Consider the following 15,385-nt stretch of genomic DNA (forward strand, 5'->3'; position numbering starts at 1 on the left):
CAACACACGCCCTTTCCATTCATTTAATTCTTCCCCCAGTCTTGAAGTCCCCATTTTACACGCTTTCACGGTAAAAAGAACTGATCTCGACATGCGGACTGTGACATTCCTCGCCCTCGTGTTCACTCTTTGCACCAGTGTCGCGGCAGTCTTCGAATGTCGCTGCTTCCCGGGCGACACGTGCTGGCCCCCATGGCAGCAGTGGAAAGATTTCAATGCTTCAATTGGCGGCAGATTGATCTCAACTGTTTCTCTCGGAAGCGTGTGCCATACTGCGGGTGAATTCTCAGCTTACAATCAGGAGGCATGCGCCAATTTGATCGCCGACTGGGGCTTTCCTGCAACTCACTACAGAACTTGTACGTCACCAATGGCGTTGTGGTTTGCAAATTCGTCCTGCAATCCATTCTTGCCGCGAGAGATTCCTTGCCTTAATACTGCGCTACAGCGGTACACTGTCAACGTCAGCGGGGTCAACGATGTACAGAAGACCGTTCAATTTGCTCAGAAGCATAAGATCCGCTTGGTCATTCGGAACACCGGTCATGACTACCTTGGAAAATCAACTGCACCAGGAGGATTGGCGTTATGGATGCATAATCTCAAGAATACCGAGTATCTGCAGTACCGCTCATCTTCTTACGTGGGCCCTGCACTGCGACTGGGTGCTGGTGTACAAGGCTTTGAGGCGATGGCTGCAGCCCACGCGCAGAACAAAGTCATTTTGACCGGTAATTGCGACAGTGTGGGTGTTGTTGGAGGCTACAGTCAAGGTGGTGGTCACGGTCAATTGGCGTCGTGGGTCGGTCTCGCCGCTGATCAAGTACTGGAATGGGAGGTAGTGACTGCCGCTGGAGAGCATCTTACGGTCACGCCCGAAGTATACTCTGATCTCTTTTGGGCTCTCTCTGGTGGTGGTGGGGGTACCTTTGCTATCGTGATGAGCGCCACCGTGAAGGCTTATCCCGAAGTCAGTACTGCGTCAGCCAATCTGACCTTCAGCGGGGAAAATGTGGCACCGGAGGTGTTTTGGGACATTATTCGCAACTTCGTCGTCAATATCACCGCTCTTACCGACACCGGAGCTGTGGCAATCTGGGCAGTGATTGGAGACCACTTCAGTCTCACTCCTATCACTTGGCCTGGTGGCAGTGTAGATCATCTACAGGCAGGCCTTGCATCTACGTTGAAAATGCTGCAGGAAAACAACTTGACTTATGGTACGTGTCTCGCTACTCTGAAGGCACCTGGCTCCCAGGATTCCCTAACTGAGAGAGCAGCCTATCACATCCAGCAGTTTCCTTCATTCTGGGATTGCTATATGGCTATGAACCCACACAGTAATATCACCGAGGCTCAGATTGGAGGCCGTCTCATGCCTCGAGACGTCATTGAGTACGACACTGATGGCCTCTTCATGACTTTGAGAGACATCGCAGATATGGGTGTAGTGGTCTCGGGCGTGTCTCTCAACGTCTCCCGTAATTCAGTGCCCGAGAATGCCGTCAATCCTGCCTGGCGGGATGCTGCCATATCTGTTGTTCTTGGAACGTAAGTGCTCTAGTACACAACAACTTACACTCATAAGTGATGAAATTGAACTAACCAGTGGCAGAGGCTATAACTACACGAACCGCGAGGCAAATGTCGAGTCCCAGTCATTGATGACGGACGTCCTTATCCCTCTTCTTACAGACCTTAGTCCCGATAGCGGAGCATATCTCAACGAAGCTGACTGGAACCAGCCAGACTGGCAATCGACTTTTTATGGGGACAACTACCCCCTTTTGCATCAAATTAAGCAGGAGTTTGATCCAGATGGAGTTTTCTATGCTAGAACAGCAGTTGGAAGTGAAGCATGGATTGAGTTGGAAGATGGGCATCTCTGTCAATTTCCAGATCCATGGAGAGATTGACAACTCCTCTGATCCGTGAGCTCGTTCATGAGAGGGACTTTTATTGATAAATTATGGGAGATTTTGCATGAGATATGACAATGTTGAGATAACTCTCTTACGGCCGTGACATCAAAGATATCTAGAATTAGATCCAGTTCGCTTCATCATATTGTTGAGCATTTTTCACGCGAGAAGTATCAAATGTGCTTCTTCTGCAGGTGGATACAAGCTGGGATCAATGAGCTTTAGAGAAAAGAAAACCATTCACAGAAAAGACACATCTGAACAAGGGGTCAAACAAAATCAGCCACGTTATTCAAACTTGCCCTATCCCTTGCTCCCTGGATTGGGTTCATTTCTAGAAGATGTCCATGCCTAGAATATTAAGCACGGATATGAGTGTGGTACCGAGGCAAAGCTAGGATCACTAATAAATCCTGAATACAGTTTGAGTGGACTTCCATCAAGGCCACTATTGCACTTTCGTTCATTCCGTGTAGCTAGTCCTTCCTTTGATCAAGTCAGCGGCACGCTCAGCCACAGCATAAACCGTGGCCAAGGGATTAGCAAGCGGGATCAAGGGAAAGATACTGGCATCTACGATGCGCAGGTTCTTGGTTCCATAGACGATCAGATTCTGATCAACCACTCCACCCGCTTCTTTGGGCAGCATAGCAGCCGTACCGCAGGCATGGTGTGCTGGGAGAGCCTCACCACACAAATCATTGACAATGCTCATAACATGGAGGTCGCGGGTGTTTTTCTCAAAAATGGGCTGCATAAATGGGCTGTTGATTGTGCAGCAGCAAGCCTGAACCTGTTTAGCCAGAGACTCGATATCGAGTTGCTTGCTGCACAACTTTGATCTCACGGTGGGATTGGTGTAAGGATTGGCCGCGTTGATATGGCAGCTGCCCCGGGAGAGTGGATAGCTGAGAATAGGCACAATCATCGCCAGGCGTGGTGATGCAATGCTCAAGACGATACAAGCTGTCGGCTCACTGTGATCTTCGAGGAGTGAGCGCACGACCTCGCCTGTCTTTCCTTCAAATTCCTCCTCATGCATCTTGTTGAAGACCTTCTGCTCAACGGTGTGGACTCTGACTAAGGCCAGACTCTTCATACCAGGTGAAAGGTGCTTTAATCCATGATGCTCCTTCAGAGGAGCTCGAATCGGGTACATGACGTGGTTTTGAAGATTCTCACCCACGCCGGGAGAGTTGACGATGACGGGGACTCGGAATTTCTGAAGAAGTTCTCTCTGACCAATTCCTGAATGCTCTAGTATCTTTGGAGTATTGAAAGCCCCCGCAGCCAGGATGACTTCTTTGGTTGCATTGTAAGTGCTAACGATTCCATTCACCGATACCTCGACACCAGTGGCGATTGCGTCTGTGAAGCTGTCATGCTTGAACAAGATTTTGCGGACGGTCGCATTGGTGATAATAGTCACGTTTGGGCGAGCGGATGCCATAGCTCCATATCCGCGATCCGCACCGCTGCGCAGTCCAGTCTTGGGATCGATTGTGGCGACGTATGGATGAATACCCAGAGGCTTCTCCGGGAGGACGCTCGGATTGAATTCATATTTTAAATTCTTGAAGGCAGTGTTCCAAGCGTTCAAGAGAGTGTTGTTGTCTCGATTACCCACGGCGGGGAATGAGAGCTGCACCGGGCCATGTGCGGCAGGCTGAGGGCCCAAAGAATCGCCAAGTGAGTCAGGCATGTTGACTGTGATGCTTTTGTTGAAGTATGGCTTGAGCGACTTCCACGTCCAGTTGGGGTTCCCCAGTTTGGCCCACGCATCGATACCGGCAGGCGAAGGCGCGACATAGGCCATTCCATTGATGACGGAAGATCCGCCCAGCACACGCCCAGCGGGATGGTCCAGTCTGCGGTTGTTCAGTTTGGCCTGTAAGTGTTCAATCACTTTGGGTCAGTCTCCTCTTTGTTTCCAAGTACCAGACATCTACCGCGACGAGGGGAATTGAATTACCGCTGGAGCCATCTTCACTTTCCAGTCGAGGTTGGTACCACTGAGGGCCCGCCACATTTTGGGATCCTGGACCTGATCGTTGTAGGTACGATCGGGGCCACTCTCCAGCACCGTCACTTTGACATTAGGATCTTCTGAGAGACGCGCTGCGACGACAAGGCCGGCAGTGCCTCCACCGACGATGAGGTAGTCTGTCATTTGGGCCAAATTTGTTCGCACAACGGTGATGGTAAAGTTTGATATCAAGTGGATGGAACTCTGTAAGAAGGAGTATTTGTGAGAATCCGTTAGTTGACGCAGGGTTGGAGATTGAGGTTGGTCAAACAGAAGATTTTTCAAGGTGATACTCCGGCAGGGGATAGCTGCTCACTGTTTGATGTTTGCCCGGTTCATTCAGACGCGAAGAGTTGAGCAAACATTCGTCCATCTAGTCATACGTGTCACACACGTTTACCTACGCGCCTGTGACCAGAACAACCTTGTCTGTTTATCGTCCTGGTAAGGTGCGAAATGAAGTACTTACTCACCGGGCGCCCAGACTATTTGGGCTCTACATTGATAAGGAATAGATTGCTCTGGAGCTTGATCTTAGGCTTAAGCTACTGTGGCTTGCAGCAGAGGGTTCAAGCTCTCGGTACGTTTTGCTCACTTGCTGGTCATTTCCAGAGTCATTAGGGACGAATGGCCACAGTCTCGACTGTGACATCTCTTCCGAGATGAGAGCCGGCAGCTATTATCACACGATATGATCTCAATCGACATCAATGGCACCCAACCTTCCATATACAAGTTCACAAAATTAGAAGCCTTCCGTTGCTGTCTGGACTAAGCACTGCCAAGTCGAAGTATAGCCCGCACAACATGATTGGACCACATTGTGGCTGTTCTCCGCAGTGGATCTCCGTGCGGAGACGCTGCCAACGCCGCGGGCTGCAACCCGAGCTTCGTCCACTACGTTTCTTGCCGTGGCCTACGCGATCTCGTCTTTCTGTTCCATCACCATCGGCGTACCGGTATTCCTAGCTTTGGAATAGGTGTGGCAACTTGAAATTATCATGTCAGCACCTGAATTGGATAGAGGTCCTGTCTCAGAGGAGACTCCTCTGCTTCGAGAGATTAACCCCGCCCTCGCCGGGTCAGACGAAGCTCAAGATCACGAACTGGTGCCAGAAGAGCGCTCGACCAGGGAGCTTGTAGTGATTCTTGGGAGTATCTGGGTAGGAGTTTTTCTAGCGGCACTGGGTAAGTGACTCGCCAAACCCCTCTTTGTCTGGTCATATAACACCACTCACCCTCGGCGTTGTTCCGACTAGATACGACAATTGTTGCGACACTGTCGGCACCCATCTCCTCCTCGTTTAACTCTTTCTCGCTTTTGTCATGGCTAGCAACCTCATACTTGATCTCCAATGCAGCTTGTCAGCCCCTCAGTGGGCGGTTGACTGATATTTATTCTCGTCGTTGGGGCCTCGTCTTCTCCAATATCTTTTTTGCCATCGGCAACCTGATTTGTGGACTGGCCAAAACACAATGGGCCATCATTCTCGGTCGGGTCGTGGCGGGCATTGGTGGAGGGGGTCTGACGGCTATCTCGACATTTGTCACATCAGACCTGATTCCCCTGCGGAAACGAGGTGTCTGGCAAGGAATTGGCAACATCTGCTATGGGGCGGGTATGGGGTTGGGTGGTGTGTTCGGAGGGTGGATCAACGATACGCTGGGGTGGCGCTGGGCGTTCCTGCTTCAAATCCCCTTCTTGGTCGTCTCGTGTATCCTGGTGATTTTCACGGTGGATATTCCAGTCAAGACGACGGATACATTGCGAATCAAGCGTGTGGATTTCCTCGGAGCCATCACCTTGGTGCTGACGCTGGTGACTCTGCTGATGGGTCTTAACACTGGCGGGAATCAAGTGCCCTGGACGCATCCACTCGTCCTGGTGTCTTTGCCGCTTTCTGCAGTCTTCTTAGGGATCTTCATTTATGTGGAAGCCTGTGTTGCGACCGAGCCGGTCATTCCTGTCAGACTTCTTCTCGATCGCACCGTCGCATCTGCTTGTCTCACGAATTGGTTTACCACCATGGCGGTCTTTGGTCTGCTCTTCTATTTGCCGGTCTACTTCCAGGTCCAAGGATTGTCCGCCACGGCGGCTGGAGCTCGCCTGATCCCGCAAGCAATTGGCACTTCGATTGGATCCCTAGGCTGTGGGTTCATTATGCGCAGTACGGGCCAGTACAAGGTCCTGAACTATGTGGTGATGAGTTTGCAAGTTCTCTCCTCAGCCCTCATTTGTACCTTGACTTTGGACACCCCTGTCTGGCTGCCGTTTGTTTATTTCTTTTTGGGAGGCATCGCCTATGGAAGCATGTTGACCGTCACCCTGGTCGCCCTGATCTCTGCTGTGGATCACGAACATCATGCCGTCGTCACGTCGGCATCATATGCCTTCCGAAGCACGGGGAGCACAATTGGCATCACCATCGCCTCGGCTGTATTTCAAAATACCCTGCAGACGGGTTTATGGGCGCGGCTTGGCCAGTACCCAGATGCTGCAAAGATCATTGCCCGACTCCGAGATAGCCTGGATGAGATTCGCAAGTTGCGGCCGGAGTGGATTCCCGTCGTTCTTGATACATATATGAACTCCTTGCGAGCGGTCTTCGCGACCCTGCTGGGGTTGACGATCCTGGGGGCTCTCGTGAGTATTTCTATGCGAGAGCACAAGTTGCACAACAACCTTGCGCGTCGATAGTAGTAAGAAGGTTCGATTGGGCACTGTGTCAGACAAGGATCTTTGCAGATCTTCATGCAGTGATGTACTCCATAAGAGCGCAGAACAGAAACTCTGGGTAGATATTGTTCATATTCGAGCGCAGTCAAGCTTCAACTTGAAAATTCCAGTATATTCATTGTACGAGTGATGATCCCACCACTCCAATACTAAGTAAGTACTTGTCCAATGATCTGATCCTAACGACATCACAATGCGCTAATCGTTCGTCGCCTCTAGTATCACATAACATGGAGAAGAACGATCGCGCCGTCTCCACTTGGGCTCACCGCCCCGGTGACCGCCCCACCAATCATGTCACGTTGATGATGCACGTCTGCCCGGCGGTAAGCGGCGCTTGGACCTTTTTTTTTGCTGGCACATCCGATTCCCAAGGGCAGCCTTTTGGGTTGCATGTTGATCGTTCGAGCGTCTTGTTGTTCTTCTGCAGGGATCCCTTTTGGTGGCTACTGCGTCAGCTCGCTGGTCTAGGCGTTCTCACGACAATTTTTTTTTCTTTTCCGCCGTTACTTTCTCTCTAGTGCAGATACTGGACTTGGCGCGCGTACCTCTCATATCGACAAGCGAAGACCATCCACTGTGAGTGTCAGTGGTCCGGAGTGGCGACCTGAAACCAAGTTCACTCGCCCAGCGCAAGATATCATACCACTCCAGGTGCCGCCAGCTGGAATTGACAGGGCTACTACGGCAAGTGACACAGTGGATCGCACAGGCAGTTAAGGACTCTGTGCTGCCATCCCTGGCGCCAGCTTGTCTCGAAACATTGAGCAGAGCTTAGGTGTCACCGCTTCGATTACCCTGATCTTGAACCCAACCCGACGGTGCAAGGCAGATTGTCCTCGACGTTGACAAAAAATCTGTTTGATCCTGCACGGCAGCCAAAGTCACAGCCTGAATTTAAATTTCAACCATTCTTCCTCGATACCACCCACTCAGTGATTGTACTTGTCCCGCCGGGCGAACGGCAACTTGCGATCCACGCCAACTCCTCACCCTCCTCACACGACACCCTCTTGTTTTCGTCCGTGGCATGGCACTTGGGGGAGTTTCCGAGTCAACAAAATCACTTCCTTTGAAGACCATTTCTGCTCAAGTTAAACCCGGCCACTCGGAGATGGGGTCAGATGGTAGGGACGATGATACAGCGACGAGCAGTACAGAAAGCGAGGAGGTACGCCCCCAGCGATATGGGCCAAGTCAATCATCTACACACCCACGGCGGCGTCGCTTGCTACTCTCAACCGATAGTGCTTTCGCTGATTCGGTCCTCCCTTCCCTGGTCAACAATCCTTCGATTGAACTTCGCTTAATCACCGACGAATCCTCCGCGCTGCTGGCCGGCACAAATAAAGTCCCCCACTACACCGACTCCGTCGACAGTGCAACCTTTGAAAAGAAGACAAGCGCGCGGAAATGGCTAAAGGCAAAGACCGCCGAGCTATGCGAATGGGCAGACATGCTGCTGGTGGCTCCCATCGACGCGGGAGCACTCGGATCGATGCTTGCGGGATTGACGAATACTTTGACACTCGCGCTCCTGCGTGGTTGGGTATCTACCAAGCCTGTCATCTTAATTCCTGGGATGACCGTCTCAGAATGGGATCATCCGCTTAGTTCACGGCAGCTGGATGAAATTAGACGGTTCTGGCCCTGGATTCGGATCGTCAGGCCAGTGTTGTGGAAATCGAAGGGGCCCGAGGATCTGACACCGTTGCCGTGGGATGGACTGCACGACCTGCATAAAAGTCTGGAGCTCGGGTTGAAAATACCTTTCAGACAAGGGCGCATTTCAAAGAAAGTGCCCGAAGAAGCATCAGAAAGTCCGGCCAAAGCCGTTGCGTCGGCCAAGTCATCGGCCAATGATACCGCCACGGCGCTGCGCCAACTACAGACCCATTGGCCCACACCTGGATCGAGAGTCAAATCCCTCCCTTTCGAGTTGTGGCTCAACATATTTGAAGATCAACTGGGTGACTGGGAGATCGCCAAGGCAGTCGGCATCCCCACCAATCTTTCGGTTCCGAAAGAGTGGCAGAGTCACCTCCTCAAAATGTCCACGCCGGCTTCGTTGGAGTACACGATTCTCAGGGGCTCCTTCGCTGCTATGAAGAAACGCATAGACAGTCCGCCACGATGGAAGCCCTTGTCGGATCTTGCTTGCCATTTGATCGTGAAATTTTCTCGCACCGATATTCTCTCCTATCTCACAGAAAACCACCTTGATCTTCTCTGGACAACGTCCCGCTTGACCAACATTCCCTACCGGGCATCCGCCATCTATGGCAATCCCACGGTCCTAACGTGGTGGCGAGATGCGCCCGCGCTACCTAACAAAGAGTATGCAGCAGACGCGATGGACGGCGCCTCTCGTGCAGGCTTTATCCACGTCCTCGACTGGTGGCTCCACTCGGGATTACCCCTTCGATACAGCGAGCGAGCTTTGGAGTCCGCCAGCGCCGAGGGCCGAGTCGCCGTGCTGGACTGGTGGAAGAAGGCATCGGCCAACGCCCCGGTGCACCGCCCGATTCCACTCAAAGTGGGCAAGTCCGTCTTGCTTGCAGCGCAGTCGGGCCGTACCGCATCCCTCGCTTGGTGGGATGCATCTGGCATCCCATACAGCAATGCTGAAAATGTGGCCCGAATCGCCAGCACCCACGGCCACGTGCATGTATTGGACTTTTGGTACAAACTCAAGGGACCGAAGATGATCTTTGACAACCAGGTCCTTGTTGGACCCACGAAAAATGGCCACGACCATGTTCTGCAATGGTGGAAAGATTGCGGTCTCCGTGTCGAGTTTAAAACGTGTGATATCGAAGAGGCCCTGGAAGATGCCGTCACCGGTGCAGACGAACGTGTTCGTCGCTGGTGGGAATGCAACGGCCTTAATCTCGGCGTGGGCACGCGCGAGTGGATGAAGACGAAAGTACTATGATGAGCATGATCTGCATATGGGCATTTTGTTGTTGAATTTGGGTTCCTCTTGTCGATGATTTCTTCTGGCTGGGGTGTCCCTCGAGTGGATGTACAAGTCATGTACATTGAAGGACCCCTACTAGTTTTCTTTCCGTTGCTTGGTATATCTTTGTCATCTCCTGCATCTTGTCGGAAGATTGTTATCTCGGCTCTCATACCTTTGAAGCGTTTTTTTTTGTTTTGCGCTCTTCTGCCTGGTTATTTTGGGCCTGGTCACGACACCAGATGATGTTTAACGAATTACAATACCCATTGACGCTTGACCACTATCTATCTGCCATGTCCCGACCAAAATCGACTGATCGTACAATTACGCGCAAGCAGGACGTTTGAAGCACTTTGTTCATTACCGTTCATTGTCAATTCATCTTTTTTGCCTCCTTACATTTTAGGTCCGACGGAGTTTCTTTAAGGAATACTCAATTAGGGAGAGCGTATGAAATCGCGGTCCTCAAGTGTCCAGGCAGCGAGCCAGCCGTGGCCGTCGCTAGATGTGCTAATCTACAGCGAGTACCCAATAGAGATTCATACCTAACTCTCCTCATTGATTCAAGGTCGACCCCGTAGGTAAAGCTAAGATTCCTCTACCACCCTCGCTTTCCCAAGATCATCCCTCAAATGGCAGAACCACAGCTCACCTCTCCAAAGAAAACAGCCTCACTTGAAGGTCTCAAATTCAAAGACGGCATTCTTCATCTCGACTCCTATAACGATCGTCTTGGCGCTAGTAAATTCATAATATCCCCGATCCTCATCCAATGCTTCATCGAGCTTTTTCGCATCGTCCCACGCACTGAAAAAGACAAATTCCCCCTCGCTGCCCTCTGGATCAAGACGCCAGCCTCCAGTAAAGTTGTTCAAGTGTTCACCAATATAATTCTCAAGCCGACGAGTTCGTGTTGCGAAAAGATCTTGAAAATCCTTCCCTCGACCCTGTTTAACAAAATACCGGTTGATACTGAGCATCGGTGCCTGTATCAGATCCCAATGTTTTGAGGGCTAATAGGACCCCGGGCCAAAAAGCAAGAGCAGTCAGTATCTTTTTCAAATCATCATCATATAAGAGTAAATATTGATTTGACAGCACTTCGAGTGCACGATATATGTACAAAGTAGCTCCGTATCTCTCTCTCTCGAGAGAGAGAGAGAATTCAAAAGGAACCTACCTCAATATCGACATGAAACATCCACTCAATGCTGAAATGCTCCGCAAGAGTGGACAATGCTTTCTGATTAGGATCGGAAGGGATCCAATCCTCAAGATGGGCGACAATAGATTGCCACCCACCGAGGAGGTACACGAGGCTCGTATCCTCGACTTGGCGGAAGATGCGCACCGGGAATTGGGACCATAGGAACTGTTGGTTTACTGCGCGGTGGAGGGCGTCCATCGCTTCGGTGAATCGAGGTGCATGTTTGATGCGTAGAAGGGCGAGCTCCGTGACGGGCATGGTGAGGGGGATTTTAGGACTTTGATTTGACTTTGGATGGGGTTGAATGAGTTTCCGTGGGTGCTGATTGAGATCTTGGATGATTTTCAGTGGAGTCAGAGTGGGGATAGAAGCGGAGATGGGAGAATAGAAGGTAGGTAGGTGCTCCTAGAGACGTAGAGAGTGAGATGATGGTGGAATGGAAGAAACACCTGCTTACTTGTATGTGGTGGGTGGGGGTCAAAACGATAATAGGCAGCCACAGCTCTTACGCGTCTCATAGTTTCGACCTTCGTTGGTCTTCACTTCGTCTAATCCAGAAAAAAAATTTCAGTCAGCACTTTTTTCAAGTCTGACCTAGGTTTACTGCAAGTGAGAAGACTCTCATTGGAAAATAGATGCATGGCTGCTGTGTTTACGATCATCAAAACAAATAGCAGATTCAGTTCCGTCATTGGTCACATAATCATTTCAAGAAGCGTATGAAGGATCCCTTTCCACATCAACAACGTTAAGAATAAACACACCACATGAGATCCATCGACAAGGCTTTCTCATCAATCCTGTACACCAACCACCGAATCCGAACAATTGGGTATAGCATCCGGCTCGACACAAAAGCAATCAATGCGCTCAAATCACAGTCTGCCCATTCGAAGGCCACAAATTATACCTCTTTCCTGTTGATACAAATCTCAGGTCAGCCTTGCAGAAAAGCCTCCCAAGGGGAATGCCACAAGTCTCACGCTTACCATGAATATCCTGACTTCTCCAGTCCAGGCGTCTTGATCGCGTTACGATCACCAAATGGATTGTCCTCGTCGTCATCTTCTTCCGATTCTTCGCTCTCGCTTTCACTCTCGAGCGCTGCCCGAGAGGACGACGCCACGGGTGGACTGGGCCGAGGCGGCTTGGGCGGATTGATTGATAATCCACTGAAATTCTCGTTCATCTCAGAGTCCATCTCCGATCGAGAGCGCCAATTGCCCGATAGGACATCGTCGTCACTGTCACTGTCGTAGTCCAAGCTCTTATCCAGCACCTCAAATGCCATCAAAGCAGTCACGAGCTCTTCATTGGCGTGGATCAACCCGCCGAGGAATTCCTCACTTTCTACTTGCTGAATGTATCGCAGAATTTGGTGACGAAGCTTCTTGCACATGGCGAACCGGTGGCTGCACTCTGCATCGTCGCTGACTCGGGTGGTCTCACGGTTGACCAGCTTCAACGAGTTGAGCAGGTTGGTGCTTGCAACTGATGCGGAAGCAATAGTTTCGTAGATTTGGGGGCGTTCTCGCTCCAAGCTGAAGTTCTTCGGAGTGATTGACAGCTTCTTGTCCTTTTTCTTGTCCTTGGGCTTGGACTTTTGCTTCGGGCTGCTAAGAGTAGTGGCGGGTCCGTTACCGGCTGAGATAGTCACCGTGTGGCCCATGGGACTTTCGTTCTGACCACTGCCTTCTCGGAGAACCTTGGCCTTGGCCTGTGTGGCTGGCTGCTTGCGTTTAGGAAGTTGCCGGTAGAGCGCGGCAATCTTCTGCATCCCCGGCGTGTCCTTATAGGTCACGGACCATTGCGCAAACAATTGCTTGCACTTCTCCTTCACCAGCGGGTCAGAGACGGGGTCGGTACCGGCGATACGGAGTCGTTCCAGTAGAGGTTCGTCGGCAAACTCGCGCAGAAAGCGCTCGCCCGCATTTTGGATCAAAAAGTCCAGGATTGTCAGCGCACGCAGCTGTCGATGGATATTTCCGTACTTGCTGATTATCTGTAAGCTCCTCCCTTATACGGGATCAGGGACCGTAGCCGTGCGGTCTCACTCACAGCTTTTTGCGCAACGCTCGGCTTGCTTCCATGGGCCCGCTGCCCTGGATGCGAACCACCTCGATGAGATCCACGATCCCACTTGAGTCCTCTACCTCATATTGCTCGCTAGTCAGAACCTCGATCTGGACCGATACGGCCGAGTATGGTTTCTGTGAGCAAACCAAGTAGATTAGCGATTGTGGCTCCGTCGGTCATAGACCGCGATCAGAGGTGGCGGGACCTCTGGCTTACCGCTGAAGAAAACATCTTGGGCTAGGCAGTCTCTCTTCTAAGTGCATGCAGAGGAAAACAAGTTTGTATCCAACCCGCTGGACAATATGCGAGCTTGGTCGTGTGTGGTCACTTTCACGTGTATATAGATGTTCAACCGTCAGGCCCCGCGAAAGAAAGAGGCCGGCCTTCCCGTCCTGAAGCCCCGCACAGCCTGCAATTGGGGCGCGGGCGAATCGCGGCGCAGCGAGGACGATTAGAGGACAACAGGCAATGGAGCGTCAATATGTGCAAGGGAAAACCGAGTCCCTGAGATATGAGCACAATGTCAGCCCGACCTCGAGAATCAGACTCGACCAGATTTGCGGCAGAACCGGCTGTTTCTCGTGTCGCGTGAAGTGCGGTGACGTCGGAGGTCGCAGTGTTGCCTTCTTCGTGCTAGCCGCGAGTCCGAGTTCGATCGGCGGATTGGATGTGCTTTGGTGGGCTTTTCCCGGGTGGATTCGACTGGTCTCTTTGGGCCTTTAAGAATGGATGCCAGACTGCCGTACCGCCTAAGAGCTTGAAAGCAGGGCCCTAATGATGATTGGGGTATCAATATTGGTCCACGACGATGATCTCCTCTCTCGTCTGTTCACGTCTGGAGAAAGCATTCACAAGAGAAAAGGCCTTGAGCAGATCAGATGCAATTGTCATGACCGGGCGTTGGTTACCGCCCATCAACGTGACTTCTCCAAGTCCCAATGGGGTTTAGGGCGGGGGAAAGGAGGGGGAGGGTGGATGACTCGCGATTGACACGGAACAACTTTGTATAGTCAGGCATTGAGCCATTTGATGTGGATCTGGAGACTGAAGAGCGCGAGGAATTGTATTTTGCATCTGATTGCTCATTCCTGGTGATCAATCCAAGTGCCGTTGAAAAGTTCCAGCATTGACTCGTTCCATGCGCCTCTCAATCTCCTCCCCGCCAGAGCATCGCCGCCCTTCGAGCTTATTATTGCGTGTCCTGTCCCACTTGTTCATCTGCTCCACCGTCATCCTGGCCATCGGCGTGGCTCTCAAGACCCGCTCCCGTCTGTCCCTCTTGCTCTCGTCCTTTTCATCCTCCTCAACTTCTCCTCGCCCCTCTCACATTCCCATCATGGCCTACCAACAAGAGCGTTATATTGCCGAGCTCGCCGTCCAGCGCGCCACCCTGCTGACCCAGAAGGTCTTCTTTGAGAAGGCCAAGGGCACCGTCAGTAAGGATGATAAATCCCCAGTGACCATCGGCGACTTCGGTGCGCAGGCTCTGATTATCCAGGCCATCCGCAAGAATTTCCCCAATGACGAGATTGTCGCTGAAGAGGAAGCCAGCACCCTTCGTGAAGACAAGAACCTCAGCGCCGAGATCTGGAGACTGGTGCAGGATATCAAGCTGGATGATGCGGAGAGCGACAAGATTCTGGGGGGCCCTCTCGCCAGTGAAGAGAGCATGCTGGATATCATCGATGCGGGCAAGAGCGCCGGTGGTGCCAAGGGCCGTATCTGGGCTCTGGACCCCATCGACGGCACCAAGGGTTTCCTCCGTGGCGGCCAATATGCCGTCTGCTTGGGTCTGATTGTCGATGGTGATGTCAAGGTTGGCGCCATTGGCACGCCCAATCTGCCTGTGGATGATGCGGCGCCCATCGATGCTAGCATCGGCGCCCAGCCGTCTGGCACATCCTCCAACGGTGTCCTTTTCTCTGCCGTCCTCGGAGAGGGTGCCACGAGCCGTCCCCTGACCAGTGGAGCTCTTGCCCAGAGCAAGTCCATTTCCATGCGTCCCGTCCCCGACATCGCTCAAGCTGTGTTCTGTGAGGGTGTTGAAGCTGCCCACTCCGCTCAGGGTGACAATGCTGCTGTTGCGGAACGCCTTGGAATCACGGCCCCCAGTGTCCGTCTAGACTCTCAGGCCAAGTACTGTTCTATTGCTCGCGGAGCGGGTGACATTTACCTGCGTCTCCCCGTCAAGAAGGACTACCAGGAGAAGATCTGGGACCACGCAGCCGGCGATATCATCGTTCGGGAGGCCGGTGGCCAGGTCACTGACATTTACGGCAACCGTTTGGACTTCAGCAAGGGCCGGACCCTGGCTGCCAACAAGGGAGTCGTTGCCGCCCCCAAGGCCTTGCAGGACCAGGTCATCGATGCAGTCAAGACTGTCCTCAAGCTGTAAACACTCGGCGTGCAGATTGAATTGCTACGATCCCACCCTCACGCTTGATGCTTTTTTCTT

At 52.0% G+C, this 15,385-nt stretch overlaps 7 protein-coding genes across 7 annotated transcripts; 4 read left to right on the forward strand and 3 right to left on the reverse strand.

Annotated features, from left to right (window-relative positions):
* Positions 1-91: 91 nt before the first annotated feature.
* On the forward strand, positions 92-1,916 carry POX_a01204 (FAD-linked oxidoreductase sor8; the record flags this gene model as incomplete). The annotated part of the gene is made up of 2 exons (XM_050110134.1): positions 92-1,551; positions 1,616-1,916. The coding sequence occupies 2 exons, from the start codon at positions 92-94 to the stop codon at positions 1,914-1,916; spliced, it is 1,761 nt and encodes a 586-aa protein (XP_049973902.1).
* A 469-nt stretch (positions 1,917-2,385) lies between these two features.
* Positions 2,386-4,092, reverse strand: POX_a01205 (uncharacterized protein; the record flags this gene model as incomplete). The annotated part of the gene is made up of 2 exons (XM_050110135.1): positions 2,386-3,810; positions 3,895-4,092. The coding sequence occupies 2 exons, from the start codon at positions 4,090-4,092 to the stop codon at positions 2,386-2,388; spliced, it is 1,623 nt and encodes a 540-aa protein (XP_049973903.1).
* Positions 4,093-4,949: 857 nt separating this feature from the next.
* Positions 4,950-6,646, forward strand: POX_a01206 (uncharacterized protein; the record flags this gene model as incomplete). Its single annotated transcript, XM_050110136.1, has 2 exons — positions 4,950-5,136; positions 5,208-6,646. The coding sequence occupies 2 exons, from the start codon at positions 4,950-4,952 to the stop codon at positions 6,644-6,646; spliced, it is 1,626 nt and encodes a 541-aa protein (XP_049973904.1).
* A 1,153-nt stretch (positions 6,647-7,799) lies between these two features.
* On the forward strand, positions 7,800-9,620 carry POX_a01207 (uncharacterized protein; the record flags this gene model as incomplete). Its single annotated transcript, XM_050110137.1, has 1 exon — positions 7,800-9,620. One exon carries the CDS (start codon positions 7,800-7,802, stop codon positions 9,618-9,620), a length of 1,821 nt encoding a protein of 606 aa, XP_049973905.1.
* Positions 9,621-10,318: 698 nt separating this feature from the next.
* On the reverse strand, positions 10,319-11,112 carry POX_a01208 (uncharacterized protein; the record flags this gene model as incomplete). The annotated part of the gene is made up of 2 exons (XM_050110138.1): positions 10,319-10,633; positions 10,828-11,112. 2 exons carry the CDS (start codon positions 11,110-11,112, stop codon positions 10,319-10,321), a joined length of 600 nt encoding a protein of 199 aa, XP_049973906.1.
* Positions 11,113-11,839: 727 nt separating this feature from the next.
* Positions 11,840-13,161, reverse strand: POX_a01209 (uncharacterized protein; the record flags this gene model as incomplete). The annotated part of the gene is made up of 3 exons (XM_050110139.1): positions 11,840-12,848; positions 12,913-13,064; positions 13,147-13,161. 3 exons carry the CDS (start codon positions 13,159-13,161, stop codon positions 11,840-11,842), a joined length of 1,176 nt encoding a protein of 391 aa, XP_049973907.1.
* Positions 13,162-14,266: 1,105 nt separating this feature from the next.
* On the forward strand, positions 14,267-15,325 carry POX_a01210 (3'(2'),5'-bisphosphate nucleotidase; the record flags this gene model as incomplete). The annotated part of the gene is made up of 1 exon (XM_050110140.1): positions 14,267-15,325. One exon carries the CDS (start codon positions 14,267-14,269, stop codon positions 15,323-15,325), a length of 1,059 nt encoding a protein of 352 aa, XP_049973908.1.
* Positions 15,326-15,385: the final 60 nt, after the last annotated feature.

Source organism: Penicillium oxalicum, chromosome I, assembly GCF_001723175.1.
Source record: "Penicillium oxalicum strain HP7-1 chromosome I, whole genome shotgun sequence".
In the NCBI taxonomy this organism is placed as follows: domain Eukaryota; kingdom Fungi; phylum Ascomycota; class Eurotiomycetes; order Eurotiales; family Aspergillaceae; genus Penicillium; species Penicillium oxalicum.